Source organism: Xenia sp. Carnegie-2017, unplaced genomic scaffold, assembly GCF_021976095.1.
Source record: "Xenia sp. Carnegie-2017 unplaced genomic scaffold, XeniaSp_v1 HiC_scaffold_1, whole genome shotgun sequence".
NCBI lineage: Eukaryota > Metazoa > Cnidaria > Anthozoa > Malacalcyonacea > Xeniidae > Xenia > Xenia sp. Carnegie-2017.
The window spans coordinates 8,031,612-8,050,925 of NW_025813402.1; the positions used below are offsets into that span (position 1 = coordinate 8,031,612).

The 19,314-nt window shown below is 33.2% G+C and overlaps 5 protein-coding genes across 5 annotated transcripts; 4 read left to right on the top strand and 1 right to left on the bottom strand.

Annotated features, from left to right (window-relative positions):
- Positions 1-2,222: 2,222 nt before the first annotated feature.
- LOC124435810 lies at positions 2,223-4,173 on the top strand. The gene is made up of 2 exons (XM_046985775.1): positions 2,223-2,396; positions 3,400-4,173. Exons 1-2 carry the CDS (start codon positions 2,304-2,306, stop codon positions 4,054-4,056), a joined length of 750 nt encoding a protein of 249 aa, XP_046841731.1. The 5' UTR covers positions 2,223-2,303; the 3' UTR covers positions 4,057-4,173.
- Positions 4,174-6,750: 2,577 nt separating this feature from the next.
- Positions 6,751-8,743, top strand: LOC124441386. The gene is made up of 2 exons (XM_046991851.1): positions 6,751-6,964; positions 7,970-8,743. Exons 1-2 carry the CDS (start codon positions 6,872-6,874, stop codon positions 8,624-8,626), a joined length of 750 nt encoding a protein of 249 aa, XP_046847807.1. The 5' UTR covers positions 6,751-6,871; the 3' UTR covers positions 8,627-8,743.
- Positions 8,744-12,097: 3,354 nt separating this feature from the next.
- Positions 12,098-12,581, top strand: LOC124438479. Its single transcript, XM_046988644.1, has 2 exons — positions 12,098-12,402; positions 12,461-12,581. Exons 1-2 carry the CDS (start codon positions 12,098-12,100, stop codon positions 12,579-12,581), a joined length of 426 nt encoding a protein of 141 aa, XP_046844600.1.
- A 79-nt stretch (positions 12,582-12,660) lies between these two features.
- Positions 12,661-14,000, bottom strand: LOC124441381 (ribitol-5-phosphate xylosyltransferase 1-like). Its single transcript, XM_046991841.1, has one exon. The coding sequence runs from the start codon at positions 13,719-13,721 to the stop codon at positions 12,957-12,959; it is 765 nt and encodes a 254-aa protein (XP_046847797.1). The 5' UTR covers positions 13,722-14,000; the 3' UTR covers positions 12,661-12,956.
- A 2,455-nt stretch (positions 14,001-16,455) lies between these two features.
- On the top strand, positions 16,456-17,376 carry LOC124438492. Its single transcript, XM_046988650.1, is given in 3 exon segments — positions 16,456-16,525; positions 16,763-16,892; positions 16,980-17,376. Coding segments are annotated over 3 exon segments (597 nt in total).
- The last annotated feature ends 1,938 nt before the right edge of the window (positions 17,377-19,314 follow it).

Here is a 19,314-nt window from a genome sequence, read left to right on the forward strand (position 1 = left end):
CTTTTGCATATCGTCTTATCCTACTTTAATCTTTATATCCTATAGCTATTTGCTTATGTAAAATTCAATATTCTTCCAAACTTGAAATACGTGAACAAAAATACATTACTTCTTATTTCTTTTGAATTTCATGCATTACCTTATCAAAATTAATTCCAATTAAATGTGTATCCAAAGATAAATACTAATTACTTGTTACATTAATTTTTCTTATAATCATGTGTCATAATGACATAAAGACTATGTTTTAAAACTGACCAAGGCATGGCTAGTTTTTAACTTACAGCTAAAAACTTAAGTTTAAAATCGGATCATTTAATTGCAATAAGAATTTCCTGTTTTTATTCGAGATTGGAAATTCCTGTAAGTTAAATACTTTTTAGTAAGACATACATGCAAACGCCTCATTTCATCAATATCACAAATTTCAATTTCAAGGGGAAGCTTGTAAATTGATAAATTTGGATCATGAAGACCTAATGTTTCAATTTGATACATTTGGTATTTGTTAAAATGACGCATATGCTAACATTAAAGGTCAGCTGATCCTATGACAAATGACGCACGTATTTTTTAGTAGCGTGCATTTTTGGTAAAAAAATTACATAGGTTGTAAGGTATTTTCTTTTACCTGTTTGTAAAGCGCCAAGGCAAACTAGGTTTTTCGTTCAAAGAAATGTTTTACTGACTTCCTTTTAACGTTGGGTATGTTCACTTGGATGGTTGACATTTAAATGTAATTTATGTTTTGAGCAACGTGGCAATATACCAATATGGCTTGACTTTTGTTTTTATAACAAAAATCCCATTTCTGATTTCATAGAAAATCAAATAAAACTTACTTTTTGTAGTTTTTTTAACAGGAACTTGCTTGTATGAATGAAAAGAAAGAGTCAAAAATGTATTTAGGTTCTCTCAAAAACACGGTTATATATCTTAATCTCTATTACTCAGAAAACATATTAAAACGACATATTATACAATAATGAAGCAATAATTTCATTTATCATGCCAATGTAACAAAATGCGCCTTTTTCACAACATCCACGCGATATCAGAAAATACGCCTCTTCCACAATTAGTCAGTGCATCAAACGAAATTGGTACTTCAAGTAATCGCAAACAAAGATATAGTTGACTGAACAATGGTTTCTGTACGGAGCATTTTATAAATCAATGATTACATTGTTTTCCACTTTCATGAAAAATGATAGAGGTTATACACAAGTTGTAAATTTAAACAACGTGAACAAAAAATGATTACTTTCTACATCTTCAAACTTCATTAACTTATCAAAATTAGCTAATATGCCAGATTTTAGTCCAGAAACGGATACTTACAATTAACCGAATTGTATTGTCATACTCGTGCATCATAATTGAATCATCTATTTATCAAGGTTGCATGTTTTAAAGAGACCAAGGCTCGGTTAGTTAAAAACTCGCCAAGGAATACAACACTTCACGTCCACGTATCTTGTGATCAGTCACATAAGTACATTTGTAAATATAATTAATCGAAGAAGAAAGAGAATAGAATGGTGCTTTTCAAAGTAAATAGTTTTTTTATGTTGTATGACTTAAACAATAATTTAGTTTCTTTTTAAGTATCTTATTGAGACGGTCAATATTTTTAGACTATTCAGTATAATTTGATAGCAATAACACAATGACATATATACAATTGTAAATATAATTGATCGCTTATTCCACTGCACTACAGATGGCAAAAGCATGCCGGAACATATCTAAGTTCAACCAAATATCGCTCGCTTAAAATGTTTGTCATCGATTGTGCTGTAAATAGTAATGGATATATTTTCACGCACGTACTGTATTTCCCGATTAAAACAACACGTGTCTATTAAATCTTTGAGACGTGCAAGTACGGTAATCAATAAACAATAGACTACAACATTATACATATAGAAAACAAGTCTATTTAAACAAAACTAAAGTACATGATGTGATGGTAGTTATTTTATTACACATCGCCGCCGCATCAGTCAATTCAAATTCCGAAAAAAATCAAGAATTTTTCATAATTGACTAAACAGAATTGAAAAACTTCCCTATTTTGCATAAATTTTTTTTTAATTAAAGTTTTCGCATTGATATTGATTGATGAAAGGGTTGCTTCAATCATGACCTATGCATTATCATTAATTGACGACAAGTTGATACAGAATTGCTTCCCCTATAAAAAGGACAACACCGTTTAGGTTTGCACTTGAGCGTTTGTCTCTAAACAAGATAGGCAACACTGTTTTAAAATTGTGAATTCACACTTCAAAAAACAAGAAATGGAATTATTGTTTACGCCATCGTTGCTCTTCACGCTTTTCATTCTTCAAGTTAATGCTGTGGGGTCAGCTGATGTTATAAAACAAAAAAAGGTTTGTTTCAAAATCGATTCAATCTTGACTTGAGGAAATACAATTTTCCGACGCATGTTATTGTGAGCCCTATACATAATGTACATTTAATAAGGTAATGGTCACAAAAAATCTCGAGTGTCGGTCTGTCTATAGGTAGCTAAAGCCATTGACACCTCAACTCAAACTTGAGGTGGTATTCAAAAATAATCAACTAGAAGTTGCGAGTCATATAGATATCATCAAAAATGTAACGTAATTTGGCTGCCGTGTGAGCATAATGCATTTTTGCACGTATATATTGATTTCCACCATTGAGGCTATATGTTGGTCAAACTGTACGAATACAATTAGTTTCACCACGCAAGACTAAAACGACAAGACTTTGAACTTCTTCACTTACGATATGCTATGAGACATTCTTACTATTATGTTTGATGTTTCAATAAGTTAATACCACAAATGTTTTTGGAGAACGCAAGAGCGGAATAGTGCAAAAACCCGCAGGTCAAAGTAGGCACCTGTTTTAAAAACATTTGTTAACACAAAAGATATAAAGTACCGATCAATTTCAATTTTCATCAAACGTCAGACATTGGCCATGAAAAGTATATAGGTATCTTTTGAATTATCAAGTTTCAAATTTTATCGCCCACATTTAGAATGATAATCAAAATGAAAAAATTCTTCCACAGAATTTATAACAACGGATAAAAATGTTGACCACTGCGATAAAATACATTATGGAAGGTCTTAAAGAAATCAAAAGCTATACGTGCACAATTACAACAGTGCATAAATCCATACAACTCGTATATATGGAGTTCTTTCTTATTGTAATAGCAATTCGCACGCAGAAACCACAACAAAAGAAACTATGGAAATTTGTTTAATAACGCTCAGGATATAATTGCATCAAGTAAAAGTAAAATTCTTTAACATACAGAAGATATAATTGTGTGTAGGTCTAAGTCAAAACTTTTCCATATGTTATGCATTTAAACCTGACATTTTTTCATTATAGCTCGAAATTACCCCTCAAAGCTGTCTGGATTACCTAAAACAAGGCTACACATCGGATGATTTCTACAAAATCTATGATTGCAATTCAAGAAAAATGATTACTGTTTATTGTGACATGACATCCGAACCTGGATCTGCCTGGACGTTGGTCATGTCGTTTGCATTGAAAAACAAAGTAATAGAACAGCTCTCTAAGAAAGGCTTTCAACAAAATGCCCCAGTGAACGAAAACTCGCCCAACTTTGACCTTTATCGTATGAGCAATTCTCAAATGACTTATCTGAAATCACAGTCGACCCATTGGAGAGTAACATGCGAGTATCCGAAGATGAAAGTTGACTATCGAGATTATGTAAGAGCAAAGTTCACAGATTTTGATGTGATGACTTTTACTGGATTTGGTATTTGTAAGAAAGTGGAGTATGTAAACATCCGTGGTCATCAATGCGCTTACTGTACGTCAAAATGGTGGCAATTATTGAATAGATACGCACCACACATCGACAGCACTATTCCAGGAGGATGTCAGTTCGATGCTAGCGCCGGTGCTGTACGTTACGAGGATGATTTTGGCTACTACACAACGCCTAACAAGAAATTTCGTTGCACAACCAGCGACCTTTCCACAACCAACTGGTGGTTTGGTGCTTACATATAGTTATTTGGTGAAAAGAAACGTTTCAAAACTTTTAATGCAGTGATTGTAGTGTAGTCTGGCATGTGAATTGATACGTATACCTAGATATAACCAAATCAATAAAACGCACATCAATAATTTGCATTTATATTTTATCTTCTTAAGTTGATCAAGAAATGGATAAGAATTAGTCAAAGACTGCAAAAACTGAAGTGTCAAGATATGAAATATTGTGGTGTTCAGTTTCATAGTTGATTCCAACATTTTCAAAACGTTTTTAAGAATTATGTTTTGCAAACGCCATAGTTAAGCGCTTTTAAACACCATAATATTTTAATTTCATCGTTAGGCTTTAGCTGCTAAAGACTGACCAACACTCAACGTATCTTGTAAACTGAGCATTTAGGAGCAACATATGAATGAAGCCCAACTTACCAATTATCAACTGTTATACATTTTGTAATGGTTAGAAATGACAGTTGTTGCTCGTTGAACATGAAATAATCAATCCATTCAAACTATTGATAAATTGATAAAAGACATCCAAATCTTTTCATCTATTTTTTGAGAGTTACATTATGAGTTGAAATGGATTAAAATATACCTACATATGAATACCACCCTCGTAACCCTCCCCACGCAACTATTGATCTTCTGCCGTCTCTGACCAAGAAGAAGTTCGGCAGAACTTCAAAGCAAATCACTTAAAATCACACGTTTAGCTTTGCTTATGTATGCATATGAATTTTCTGTTCTTATAAAGATGGAAATTTAAAGCAAACGCATTATTCAAGACATACACACAAAAGGCATGACGAAATTATAAATAACACTATTAGAGTTTCATTGTATTTTGATACATTTGGTGTTTGTCATATCAATTATGACATTTACACTGATTTAAGAGGTCAACTAATCCAATGATGAGGCATGTATTTATTAACAAAACGTATCGAGGCATGTTCAACAACACTACTACAGGCACTTGATTTTTTGACGTTTACATTATGAGAGGTTGATACAGAAACGTTCCCAATAAAAAGAACACAGTGCAGTATGATGTTCGTAAACCTACCTGAGCATAATTAATCACAGTCACAGAAATTCTGAGATTTAAACTGATAGACTTGCTATAAATATCTATACTTTTTAACACCAAAAGTCATTAGCTTATACGGATGAAATGAATGTCAATCATTAACAACCAAGTCACGTGATAAGATCTCAGGAAAACAATTTTTGACAGAGACAAATTTTCAACTGAACAAGAATTTTGGTAGAGCTTAAAACTTGAAAATACATCATCAAAAACAGGATTTTCGTTTCCAAGTTGCAAGTTCTCATAAAAATGAAAACTATAAATAACCAAATCACGTTCAAGACATACATACAAAATTCATGACCAAATCATATATTACAGTTTTCTGTTATAAGCAAATATGTCGGCAAATAGAGGACAAAAGCACTTATCCACTTATTAAAAACAACGATGTAAACATTTCTAAGCATACGTGCATTTTAATGAGTGAAGAATGACGTATAACTTTTTTGATGACATACAAATTTCGTAAATATTTACGTTTGAAAAGTGTTTCAGTTGCTTGTAAAATTTCGGAAGTCGTTCACAACACTAACAAAGCAAACAACTGGATATGTTATGCCACCTTCAGAGCAGCGAAATGAGCAATTAATCTTATTTATAATCATATTCATATGACTGATGTGTTTGGTATCTATACTGAATACTTTAGTAATATATACAGGCTGAATATGGTATTGATGTGATGAATTTGTTTTTAACGTCTGGTTTGATATTTTAAAACGATGGAGGGCTTCTTTTGAACATGACTAGTTGTACACATGTAGTTAAGTTGTAAAGTGTGGAGGTGTTTGGAAATGAGTGAATTTCTGTCTGAAGTTGTGTGTTCTTGGATGCATGTGGAGAGATGGCGATTTGTCTAATTTAACGATAACTCAATAAACCATGCATATAATTCTTGAAGAAAGAGAATAGAATGGTGTTTTTTAAAATAAAGAGGTTTTTTTATTTTGTATGACTTAGACTGTAACATAGTTTCTTTTTACGTGTTCAAAAAAATCAAACATGATTATGACAAATAAATTCATCACATCAACACCATATTCAGCCTGTATTTCTAGACTCTTCAGCATAATTTGATACCAATAACATCAGTCACATGAATACAATTGTAAATATAATTAATCAATCATTTCAAAGCATTGAATATGCAAAACATGTTTGCTTTCAAAATAAATATCGCTCACTTTACATGTTTGTCGTCGATTGTGTTGTTAATTGTAATGGATATATTTTCATGCACTTACATTTAGTTGCCAATTGAAATGCCATGTGTTTATGAACCCCTTGAGACGTGCAATAAACACGTATTGGTCAATTAAAGCGCAACCTGTGTACATGGTGATGACTACAACATTATACGTATACAGGTCAATTTAAACAAAACTAAAGTACATGAAATGTTGGTAATGATTTTATTACACATCGCCGCCGCATCCATCAATTCAAATTAAAAAAAAAGTCAAGAACTTTCATAATTGACGAAACAGAATTGAAAAACTTCCCTATTTTGTACAAATTTTTTTTAATTAAAGTTTTCGCATTGATATTGATTGATGAAAGGGTTTCTTCAATCATGATCTACGCATTATCATTAATTGACGACAAGTTGATACAGAATTGCTTCCCCTATAAAAAAGGACAACACCGTTTACGATAGCACTTGAGCGTTCGTCTCTAAACAAGATAGGCAACACTGTTTTGAAAATTGTGAATTCACACTTCAAAAAACAAGAAATGGAATTATTGTTTATACCATCGTTGCTCTTCACGCTTTTCATTCTTCAAGTTAATGCTGTGGGGTCAGCTGACGTTGTGAAACAAAAAAAGGTTTGTTTCAAAATCGATTCAATCTTGACTTGAGGAAATACAATTTTCCGACGCATGTTATTGTGAGCCCTATACATAATGTACATTTAATAAGGTAATGGTCACAAAAAATCTCGAGTGTCGGTCTGTCTATAGGTAGCTAAAGCCATTGACACCTCAACTCAAACTTGAGGTGGTGTTCAAAAATAATCAACTTGAAGTTGCGAGTCATATAGATATCAACAAAAATGTAACGTAATTTGGCTGCCGCGTGAGCATAATGCATTTTTGCACGTACATATTGATTTCCACCATTGAGGCTATATGTTGGTCAAACTGTCCGAATACAATTAGTTTCACCACGCAAGACTAAAACGACAAGACTTTGAACTTCTTCACTTACGATATGCCATGAGACGTTCTTGCCATTATGTTTGATGTTTCAATAAGTTAATACCACAAATGCTTTGGGAGAACGCAAGAGCGGAATAGTGTAAAAACACGCAGGTCAAAGTATGCACCTGTTCTAAAAACATTTGTAAGAATAAGACGTAAAGTACCGAACAATTTCAATTTTCATCAAACGTCAGACATTGGCCATGAAAATGTAATAGGTATCTTTTGAATTATCAAGTTTTAAATTTTATCGCCCACATTTAGAATGATAAACAAAATGAAAAAATCCTTCCACAGAATTTATAACAACGGATAAAAAAGTTGACCACTGCGATAAAATACATTATGGAAGCTCTTAAAGAGCTCCAAAAGCTATACGTGCACATTTACAACAGTGCATAAATCCATACAATTCGTATATATGGAATTCTTTCTTATTGCAATAGCAATTCGCACACAGAAACCACAACAAAACAAACTATGGAAATTTGTTTAATAACGCTCAGGGTATAATTGCATGAAGTAAAAGTAAAATTCTTTAACATACAGAAGATATAATTGTGTGTAGGTCTAAGTCAATAAAACTTTTCCATATGTCATGCATTTAAACCTGACATTTTTTCATCATAGCTCGAAATTACCCCTCAAAGCTGTCTGGATTACCTAAAACAAGGCTACACATCGGATGATTTCTACAAAATCTATGATTGCAATTCAAGAAAAATGATTACTGTTTACTGCGACATGACATCCGAACCTGGATCTGCCTGGACGTTGGTCATGTCGTTTGCATTGAAAAACAAAGTAATAGAACAGCTCTCTAAGAAAGGCTTTCAACAAAATGCCCCAGTGAACGAAAACTCGCCCAACTTTGACCTTTATCGTATGAGCAACTCTCAAATGACTTATCTGAAATCACAGTCGACCCATTGGAGAGTAACATGCGAGTATCCGAAGATCAAAGTTGACTATCGAGATTATGTAAGAGCAAAGTTCACAGATTTTGATTTGATGACTTTTACTGGATTTGGTATTTGTAAGAAAGTGGAGTATGTAAACATCCGTGGTCATCAATGCGCTTACTGTACGTCAAAATGGTGGCAATTATTGAATAGATACGCACCACACATCGACAGCACTATTGCAGGAGGATGTCAGTTCGATGCTAGCGCCGGTGCTGTACGTTACGAGGATGATTTTGGCTACTACACAACGCCTAACAAGAAATTTCGTTGCACAACCAGCGACCTTTCCACAACCAACTGGTGGTTTGGTGCTTACATATAGTTATTTGGTGAAAAGAAACGTTTCAAAACTTTTAATGCAGTGATTGTAGTCTAGTCTGTCATGTGAATTGATACGTATACCTAGATATAACCATATCAATAAAACGCATATCAATAATTTGCCTTTATGTTTTATCTACTTAAGTTGATCAAGAAATGGATAAGAATTAGTCAAAGACGGCAAAAACTGAAGTCACAAGATATGAAATATTGTGGTGTTCAGTTTCATAGTTTATTCCAACATATTTCACACGTTTTTAAGAATTATGTTTTGCAAACGCCATTGTTAAGCGCTTTTCAACACCATGATAGTTTAATTTCATCGCCAGGCTTTAGCTGCTAAAGACTGACCAACTTTCCACGTATCTTGCAAACTGAGCATTTAGGAGAAACATATGAATGAAGCACCTCCTTTCAATTAACAATATGGCACCGTTCCTAATCAGACGTTTTTACATTTCTTGTAAAACACAACAGTAATACATTTTGTAATTGTGAGAAATGACAGTTGTTGCTCGTTGAACATGAAATAATGAATCCATTCAAACTATTGATAAATTGATAAAAAACATCGAAATCCTTTCATCTATTTTTTGATAATTACATTATGAATTGAAATGGATTAAATATACGTACATATGAATACCACCCTCACAACCCTTCCTCCGCCGTCTCTGACCAAGAAGAAGTTCGGTAGAACTTGAAAGCAAATCACTTAAAATCACACGTTTAGCTTTGCTTATGTATGCATATGAATTTTCTGTTCTTATAAAGATGGAAATTTAAAGCAAACCCATTATTCAAGACATACATACAGAAGGCATGACGAAATTATAAATAACACTATTAGAGTTTCATTGTATTTTGATACATTTGGTGTTTGTCACTTCAATTATGACATTCACACTGATTTTAAAGGTCAAATAATCCAATGATGAGGCATGTATTTATTAACAAAACGTATCGAGGCATGTTCAACAACATTACTACAGGCACTTGCTTTTTTGACGTTTACATTATGAGAGGTTGATACAGAAACGTTCCCAATAAAAAGAACACAGTGCAGTATGATGTTCGTAAACCTACCTGAGCATAATTAATCACAGTCACAGAAATTCTGACATTTAAACTGATAGACTTGCTATAAATATCTATACTTTTTAACACCAAAAGTCATTAGCTTATACGGATGAAATGAATGTCAATCATTAACAACCAAGTCACGTGATAAGATCTCAGGAAAACAATTTTTGACAGAGAGTAATTTTCAACTGACCAAGAATTTCGGTAGAGCTTAAAACTTGAAAATACATCATCAAAAATAGGATTTTCGTTTCCAAGTTGCAAGTTCTCATAAAAATGAAAACTATAAATTACCAAGTCACGTTCAAGACATACATACAAAATTCATGACCAAATCATATATTACAGTTTTCTGTTATAAGCAAATATGTTGGCAAATAGAGGACAAAAGCACTTATCCACTTATTAAAAAGAACGATATAAATATTTCTATGCATACGTGCATTTTAATGAGTGAAGAATGACGTATAACTTTTTTGATGACATACAAATTTCGTAAATATTTACGTTTGAAAAGTGTTTCAGTTGCTTGTAAAATTTCGGAAGTCGTTCACAACATTAACAAAGCAAACTACTAGATATGTTATGCCATCTTCAGAGCAGCGAAATGAGCAATTAATCCTATTTATAATCATAGTCATATTACTGATGTGTTAGGTATCTATACTGTATACTTTAGTAATATTTACAGGCTGAATATGGTGTTGATGTGATGAATTTGTTTTTAACGTCTGGTTTGATATTTTAAAACGATAGAGGACTTCTTTTGAACATGACTAGTTGTACACAAGTAGTTAAGTTGTGAAGTGTGGAGGTGTTTGGAAATGAGTGAATTTCTGTCTTTAGTTGTGTGTTCTTGGATGTATGTGGAGAGATGGCGATTTGTCAAATTTATCCACAACTCCAAAAACCATGCACATAATTCGTGAAGAAAGAGAATAGAATGGTGTTTTTTAAAATAAAGATGTTTTTTTTTATTTTGTATGACTTAGACTGTAATATAGTTTCTTTTTACGTATTCAAAAAATCAAACATGATTATGACAAATAAATTCATCACATCAACACCATATTCAGCCTGTATTTCTAGACTCTTCAGCTCAGCATAATTTGATACCAATAACATCAGTCACATAAATACAGTTGTAAATATAATTAATTGATCATTCCACAGAATTGAATATGCAAAACATGTTTCTTTCAAAACAAATATCGCTCACTTTAAATGTTTGTCGTCGATTGTGTTGTTAATTGCAATGGATATATTTTCATGCACTTACTTTTAGTTGCCAACTGAAATGCAATGTGTTTATGAAATCCTTGAGACGTGCAATAAACACGTATTGGTCAATTCAAGCGCGACTTATGAAAATGGTGATGACTACAACATTATACGTATACAGGTCAATTTAAACAAAACTAAAGTACATGATATGATGGTAATGATTTTATTACACATCGCCGCCGCATCCATCAATTCAAATTCAAAAAAAAAAGTCAAGAACTTTCATAATTGACGAAACAGAATTGAAAAACTTCCCTATTTTGTACAATTTTTTTTTAATTAAAGTTTTCGCATTGATATTGATTGATGAAAGGGTTGCTTCAATTATGACCTACGCATTATCATTAATGACCACAGGTTGATACAGATATGTTTCTCCTATAAAAAGGACAACACCGTTTACGTTTGCACGTTTGTAGTTAATACCACAAATGCTTTCGGAGAACGCAAGAGCGGAATAGTGCAAAAACCCGCAGGTCAAAGTATGCACCTGTTCTAAAAACATTTGTTAAGACTAAAGACATAAAGTACCAATGAATTTAAATTTTCATCAAACGTGAGACATTGGCCATGAAAAGTAAATAGGTATCTTTTGAATTATCAAGTTTTAAATTTTATCGCACACATTCAGAATGATAATCAAAATGAAAAAAATTCTTCCACAGAATTTAATACAACGGATAAAAATGTTGACCACTGCAATAAATTATGGAAGCTCTTAAAGAACTCCAAAAGCTATACGTGCACAATTACAACAGTGCATAAATTCATACAACTCGTATATATGGAATTCTTTCTTATTGTAATAGCAATTCGAACGCAGAAACCACAACAAAACAAACTATGGAAATTTGTTTAATAACGCTCAGGGTATATTTGCATCAAGTAAAAGTAAAATTCTTCAACATACAGAAGATATAATTGTGTGCAGGTCTAAGTCAAAACTTTTCCATATGTCATGTATTTAAAACCTGACATTTTTTCATCATAGCTCGAAATTACCCCTCAAAGCTGTCTGGATTACCTAAAACAAGGCTACACATCGAATGATTTCTACAAAATCTATGATTGCAATGCAAGAAAAATGATTACTGTTTACTGTGACATGACATCCGAACCTGGATCTGCCTGGACGTTGGTCATGTCGTTTGCATTGAAAAACAAAGTAATAGAACAGCTCTCTAAGAAAGGCTTTCAACAAAATGCTCCAGTGAACGAAAACTCGCCCAACTTTGACCTTTATCGTATGAGCAACTCTCAAATGACTTATCTGAATTCACAGTCGACCCATTGGAGAGTAACATACGAGTATCCGAAGATCAAAGTTGACTATCGAGATTATGTTAGAACAAAGTTCACAGATTTTGATGTGATGACTTTTACTGGATTTGGTATTTGTAAGAAAGTGGAGTATCCGTGGTCATTAATGCGCTTACTGTACGTCAAAATGGTGGCAATTATTGAACAGATACGCACCACACATCGACAGCACTATTCCGGGAGGATGTCAGTTCGATGCTAGCGCAGGTGCTGTACGTTACGAGGATGATTTTGGCTACTACACAACGCCTAACAAGAAATTTCGTTGAACAACCAGCGACCTTTCCACAACCAACTGGTGGTTTGGTGCTTACATGTGATCACTGCTCACAATAGCAAAGCCAGACATGTTGATTCTTTATTACTTGATAAATTTAAAGAATAGTTTTTCTTTTTTACCACTGATTTCTGTATTAATTCGTCTACTATTAAAAATTGCTGCATGAAAACCTGGAAAGTGTTCGCTGGTTTAAGGAAAAATTAATTTCTTGATAATAGATGAGGCATGTTCATAATTGGCAATTCTTCGCTCTGCTTTATTTGATTGATGAACCTAATTTGTTATTAATTATATATATTAGTTATTTAGGGAAATCTCTTTCAAAATTTCCATTACACGATTCAACCTAATCATGACAAACACATTATAGGCTAGAACTAAAAAGTGTTTTTTCCAACTGCGCAACAAATGTGTGTTGAAGCTTTTTTTTGAACATCTCATACCACTGAAGCAACTTCAGCCTCCTGTTTTTCTTTTCTTCAAAAGTCAAAAGATTTTCTTTCTCCAGAATTCCAGGCAACTCTTTCCATGATTTAAGATAAATAAAAGGTGCTTTGTAGTATTTAAGAAGTCTTAAGGGTGCAATTGAACAGTTTCCTCGAGTTCTGACATCTTCAACAACAGGCACAGAGCCCAGAGAGCATGCTTCATAGATACGATAACACTCAGCATTTATACCAACAGGACACAAAGTCAAATCACTGTTTAGTAAAGTGTGATAGTATTCTTCTGCAGTCTCTTTACTCTCATTTGGCTGCCACTCCTCCCTTAGTCTCAAATAACAAGCTAAATAAAGCTTATTGTCATAAAATACCTTCTGGAGGATTTCCCTTGAAGAATTGCGATACACTGTTCCCAGAAAGTTACACTTGTAAGGCCGATACTTTGATATTTCTATTTCATGGGGGTTAATTTTATGAAATTTTCTATAGGTTGCTACACCTAATGGCCATTGAAATGTATTGTAATTCAAATTTGTAATATCGTACACAATGAATGCAATGCGAACTGATCCACCTTCATTTACCATATATGGTAATAACCACTCATTGTTACACTGCTGATTACCCAATAAGATCACGGCAGTATTTTTTAATTTGGGCAGTTTTCTTAATGAGTCTAGCCACATTTTAGCAAATTTTATTTTTTCTTCAGTTCTTCCATTTATTATAAGAACAAGATTTTCGGCTCCGCGTGGAGCATTTTGGGGTATAATTCCTGCTCCTGTTCTAAACTTGAATTTAATGTTATTAATTATTTTTTTCACCTACTTTTACAAGCTCATTGTCGTGCCTTTGAAGACGTCCTTCCATGATATGCTCCCAAAAGTAGAGCCCAATGGCGGCCTTTCCCCACACTTCAACCTGGACCAAATTCTGCTCGTCGCGAATACTATTTCCATTTACTGTAGATGCTTGAAAAACGTTAATTTTTTTACTATTACTCAAGTTTTTTGTATTTTCGAACAAACTGTACGCTGAGTAAAAGGTTATAGAAATGTATAGCAACAGTATAAACAGACCAAAATAGATGAGAATCTTTCGACTATTTCGGAGTTTGTAACCGCCATGTTGGATTGGCATGTTTTGGTCAATTGACGCATGCGTGTTATAACGTGGCAATCATCGTTGTTACAAATGGGAGTTTGTTGTATTGTTGTTATATTTTACATTGTCTCAGATTTAAAATTGTTCCTCTGTGGAAAGTGGAGATGATATAACAATGGTATTGAATGCTATTTGCAAATATTACTGTGTCTGATATACTTCAAGCAAAAGGGAAAGAAGAGTGTTGGAACGATTTCCATTCAGTGCAAATTATATTTGTGATGAGTTATTGATAACACCATAGTTATTGATAGGTGAACGAACTTATAATAGTAAAGGATCAGAACGTTAACGACCATGGACTAACACCCTTTCAATGAAATCATCTGGCTTGTGAAAAAATACATAAATTCCAACCCCATTGCTCGGTCCACTCCCTCTCTCCTCAATACATTTGCGATTCATTCCTGCAAAGTAACTTTTTTCATTTGAAATTTGTTTAGAAATTAAAAACTATTAGCTTTGTCGCCAAACTACTTTTAATACATCGAGTTGCAAGAATTCGTTTTGACAAAAACTGGATCATTCAGTGAGCTACTCATAAGCACGTAGAACAATACCTTGACCTTAACTTTGCCTTGCTGCCTCTTTATTGCAAAATTAATGTTAACATATTATTGTGCTGCTTGTTGTTTGACTTACTTTAAGTTTAGTTGCAAAGGTAGTTCTGGCAATACAATTTGAATATATTCAAATAACTGCATTAATCTTGTAACGTCAACTTAGAAAAAACAAGTCTGTGGGTAGAGTTTGAAACATACAAAAAACTTGTCTTAAACACACTGCACCCAAGCATTGAAAAGCATGACAATCTACTGATCACAGTGATGTCATGCTTTTCATGCTTTTTGACAGTCTACTGTGATGCTACTGGATCACATATTTAGAGATAAAAGTGCATAGCTGATAGCTGACGAAAGAAATGGCCTCTATTACTTATTGATTGTGGTTTTGAACTGACCTATTTCATGATATCGGTTTGAAACGTGATATCGGTTTATACGTGACTTGTCGAAGCACCTTTGTTTCTCAAGTGTTTGAGATGTCACATTTACGCAACGCAGCAACAAGCAAAAATTATACAAACGTAACTCTGGTACCTCTACTCATCAAATATAATTATTTGTTATCTTACCTGAGTGGTTGAGCTTGTGCTAAATGTTCCTACACTTTTTTCGGATTAATGCAATCCTCGCTTCGACTCAAGCAGGCGAGTTTATCGGTACTGTGGTTGCAAGCCTTCGTTGCAGAATATACTTTGTCTCGTGGTATTATTGTAGTTCGTAATCACTCAGATGAAACTTTGGTGAATTGTTGGCAAAATTTCGATAACCTTAATAATATTGCAATTTAGCAATACTGAATAGCTAATGTGGATATTTGTTATGCGCGACGAGTGGGCTACTGTGGAATTGCTAATTTACGACAACGAAGAAATACACAGGCAAAAATTCCGTATACCCTACGGGTACCCAGAGTAATTAGAAAGCATTACCCAGTCAATGAAAACACATTCATGATCAACTATCTTGACACTGCCTTTTCCTTGCTGTCTGCTTTAAATTAAAATATGGTGCATCACTCTGATAACCTTATTAATTTTTCTAAATATCAAAATGGCTAAACTGATTTTAACATATTGCTGTGTTGCTTGTTGTTTAATTTACCCTAAGTTTAAAGTTGCTTTGGTGGTTCTAAAAATAAAATTTGAATGTACCGAAATAAATTATTTTTGTAGCAAAAAACGAGTCTTTGTCAGGAGTTAGAAACATAAAAAAATTTATCTCAAGCACACGTCATATAAACATTAATTGCAATGTATGATAATGATGCTTCTGGATTACATATGGTTTAGAGAGACAAAGGTACACAGCCAATTGCTGTTGAAAGAAATGAAAAATGTTGTCCATTGGTTTTAGTTTTGAACTGACCAAAGACAAGTTTGAAATCAAATCCTTACATGTGACTTGTTGAAGCACTTTCGTTTTTCGAGTGAGATGTCGCTGCGCATGACAATAAGATCTTCCTACTTTTAATTCGAAACTTTTCTTCCAAGCTTGTCTGTTTACGCACATAAAAAATGCATTCTAAACTTGCATTATAAAATGCAGTCTTTGGGCAGTAAAATAATGCATTTGCAAATGGACGACACTCATGCACTTGTATTTACTAAATTCAATTATATCTCATGAGTTCAAAGTAGGCAATTTTTATTGTCATGACGTTTGGCTGACTTTAAGGTCAGCTTATCGTATGATGAATAACGGATGTCTTGCATGTGTCGTACCTACTTTTGCAAAAGCACTTTTATCATCGGCATATCTTGGTAGAGATCCTTTCAATCTGACTACATATCTTGACGAAGTATATTTTTAAACATGCTGCCACCACTCGAAGACCATGCATGTGTCAAAGATTTTAATTTTTGATTTCCTCAAAACATATATGCCTCATCATCTCATATCAAGTTAAAAACATGTGTCATGAAAATGTGCAATATTTTTATTTTTTCCAATAAAGTTTGACATCAGCCCAAGAAGCTGTGTGTATTAACTGAGAAAAGGATTCAGGTCTTATGGTTTTTATGATATTTATGAATTCAACACCAACAAAATCATTCATGTCTACTGTGACTTGACTTCAGAACCTGGGTCAGCGTGGACGTTGGTCATGTCGTATGCTTTGAAGAACAAGTTAACAAATTCGTTGCAAAGTAGGACCTTCCAGCAGAATGTCCCCATAAATGAGTGATCACCCAACTGGGATATTTCTCGTATGAGCAACTCTCAAATGAATTATATGAAGTCCCAGTCAACCCATTGGAGAGTAACGTGCAGTTATCCAAAGAACAAAGTTGATTATATAGATTATGTGAGATCAAAGTTTTCTGATCTTGATGTGATGACTTTTTCTGGTTCTGATATTTGTAAGAAAGTAGAGTTTGTAAACATCCGTGGTCATCAATGCGCTCAGTGTACGTCGAAATGGTGGCAAGTGTGAAATACCTAATTAGCAATCATTGAGAGTAGTGTTTCAGGTTGTCAGTTTGACGCTCGCATTGGTTCTGTATATTCTGAGGATAACTTTGGCTACTATGGTGTGTTTAACAATAAGTTCCGTTGCACAGAAAATAATCAGGTTTCCACAACAAACTGGTGGTTTGGAGCTTATAAATAATCATTTCTCAAGAAAAAGCGTTATAAAAAACTTAGAGTTTCGTTTAACATTTCACTTTTTTACTTTAAGAACAAATGCATAAATAAATGTAGATTATTGAAAAAAAATTTTGAATACCTTGCTCACGTTTTCTTTTTCAAGTTTGATATAGAAACTATAGCAAGAATTAGTTTGATGAAGTTTAAAATATGTTAAAATGCCATTTTCAATTTCTTTTGCTGTAACTTTTGTTTCATAGTTCTTCTCAATTCATTTAAAAACTTTTTACGATGTGTGTTTCTGGTTTTGGAAGAATAGCTTTGGGCTGATCTTTTAGATTTGTTCAGGATGGCTAAACTGATGCTATCATGCTATTTTATTGGTTGCTGTTAAATTTACTTTTCGTTAAGAGTTGCTTTGGCAAGGAATTTTTTTCTCTTACACTTAGTAGTAGGTAGCTAAGAAAAAAGTCTGCGGAAAACTCTTTCTCAGGAATTCAACATATACAAAAAGCTTGTCTCAAGCACACTGCACAAAAGCATTGTAAAAAATGATAATGATGCAACAGAATCACGAAAGCGATAGCTGATTAAAGAAATGACATTTGGTGCCAATTGGTTGTGTGAACATCAACGATCAAATACACTAATTCAAAAAAAAGACATATGTTGCTCATTGGCTGTGGTTATCATGTTTTTTTTGGCATAGAAAAATAATTTTTAGTTGAGTGTTGTCTGAAACTTTCAGTAAATCAAATTCAATGATTATTCTATAAACTAAAGATTATGCTTATAAACTACAAATGCTGACCTTCATAACATCCACAATAATCATTTTCTATCTTTCATAGTTATGAACTTATGAAAATACCCTTATCACATAAACGGAATTTTTTTAAGTCACATACTTTGAACTGATCAAAGAGAAGCTTAAAATCAGATCATTACCTTTTATAGTTCAAGTACTTTCGTTTTTCGAGTACTAGAGACATCGCTTGTGCATGAGTAATGACACTAAGATCCCTCTGTTTTTAATTGGGAAAATTTTCTGCAACCTTTCATTGTAAACTTGAAAACTCATAAAATGGGGTTTTCGTGCAGTAAAATAGTGCACTGGCAAATGCGGGACACACGTGCATTTTTATAAACTAAATTTACTCATAGGATTCATATTTCGTAAGTTTTCATCCTCATAACGTTCTTCAAAGATTTTTACACTTTATATTTAGCTATTGTAATTCAACAGGGATCTCTGCATGCATTTCCATTATTTCTGAGAGCACAATTCAAAAAACGTTAATTTTTTAAGACATATTTCAACAAAAAAAAACAAGACAAAATCAAAATGAACCTCGAAAGAATTATTCAAACATAGTAAGACGTTTAAAGTTTTTGAGTTTGTTTCACAGATAAACAAGAGAAAAAATTCCTATTGTAGCTATAATATTTTCATGTTTAGGAACATAATTCAAAATATTTTCTTTGAAAGTGAATTTTGAGAACTGCCTATTTTAAGTTTTACAACTATCTATTTTACCACTAAGACTGCTCATATTGAAAATTGGAAATCTTATGACGAACCTTGCCTCAGAGCTAGAGAGAAGCAGAAAACGTTCAATAAGCTTAAACATATATTTACTTTAAACATCTGTATATAGATTTTTGCAGATGTATTAGATTATATAGGTTAATAAAAACCTGAGAAGGATTAGTTAGCTGTCAATGTTTACCACCGTTTCGACAACCTTAGTTAGCGGTAGTTCTCTTCAAAATCAAAACTATTGAAGTATAGTTTTGGTTGAATCAAAATGGGTTCTCAAAATAACATTCAATTCAGAAGGAAGCATCTTGCTAGTAAATCAGGATCAATAAAATTAGAAAAACTCAAATCCCTATCTCCCACAATCAGGCCGGGGAACTCGGATCCAATTCTGGCAGATCAGTTGTTTATGTATCTTGT

Bases quoted from the DNA above. Each gene is read 5' to 3' on its own strand.
- LOC124438479 (XM_046988644.1), top strand. From the start codon at position 12,098: ATGACATCCGAACCTGGATCTGCCTGGACGTTGGTCATGTCGTTTGCA. The intron at 12,403-12,460 runs GTATCCGTGGTC...ATTATTGAACAG, and splicing joins GGTATTTGTAAGAAAGTGGA to ATACGCACCACACATCGACA.
- LOC124441381 (XM_046991841.1), bottom strand. From the start codon at position 13,721: ATGTGGCTAGACTCATTAAGAAAACTGCCCAAATTAAAAAATACTGCC.
- LOC124435810 (XM_046985775.1), top strand. From the start codon at position 2,304: ATGGAATTATTGTTTACGCCATCGTTGCTCTTCACGCTTTTCATTCTT. The intron at 2,397-3,399 runs GTTTGTTTCAAA...TTTTCATTATAG, and splicing joins ATGTTATAAAACAAAAAAAG to CTCGAAATTACCCCTCAAAG.
- LOC124441386 (XM_046991851.1), top strand. From the start codon at position 6,872: ATGGAATTATTGTTTATACCATCGTTGCTCTTCACGCTTTTCATTCTT. The intron at 6,965-7,969 runs GTTTGTTTCAAA...TTTTCATCATAG, and splicing joins ACGTTGTGAAACAAAAAAAG to CTCGAAATTACCCCTCAAAG.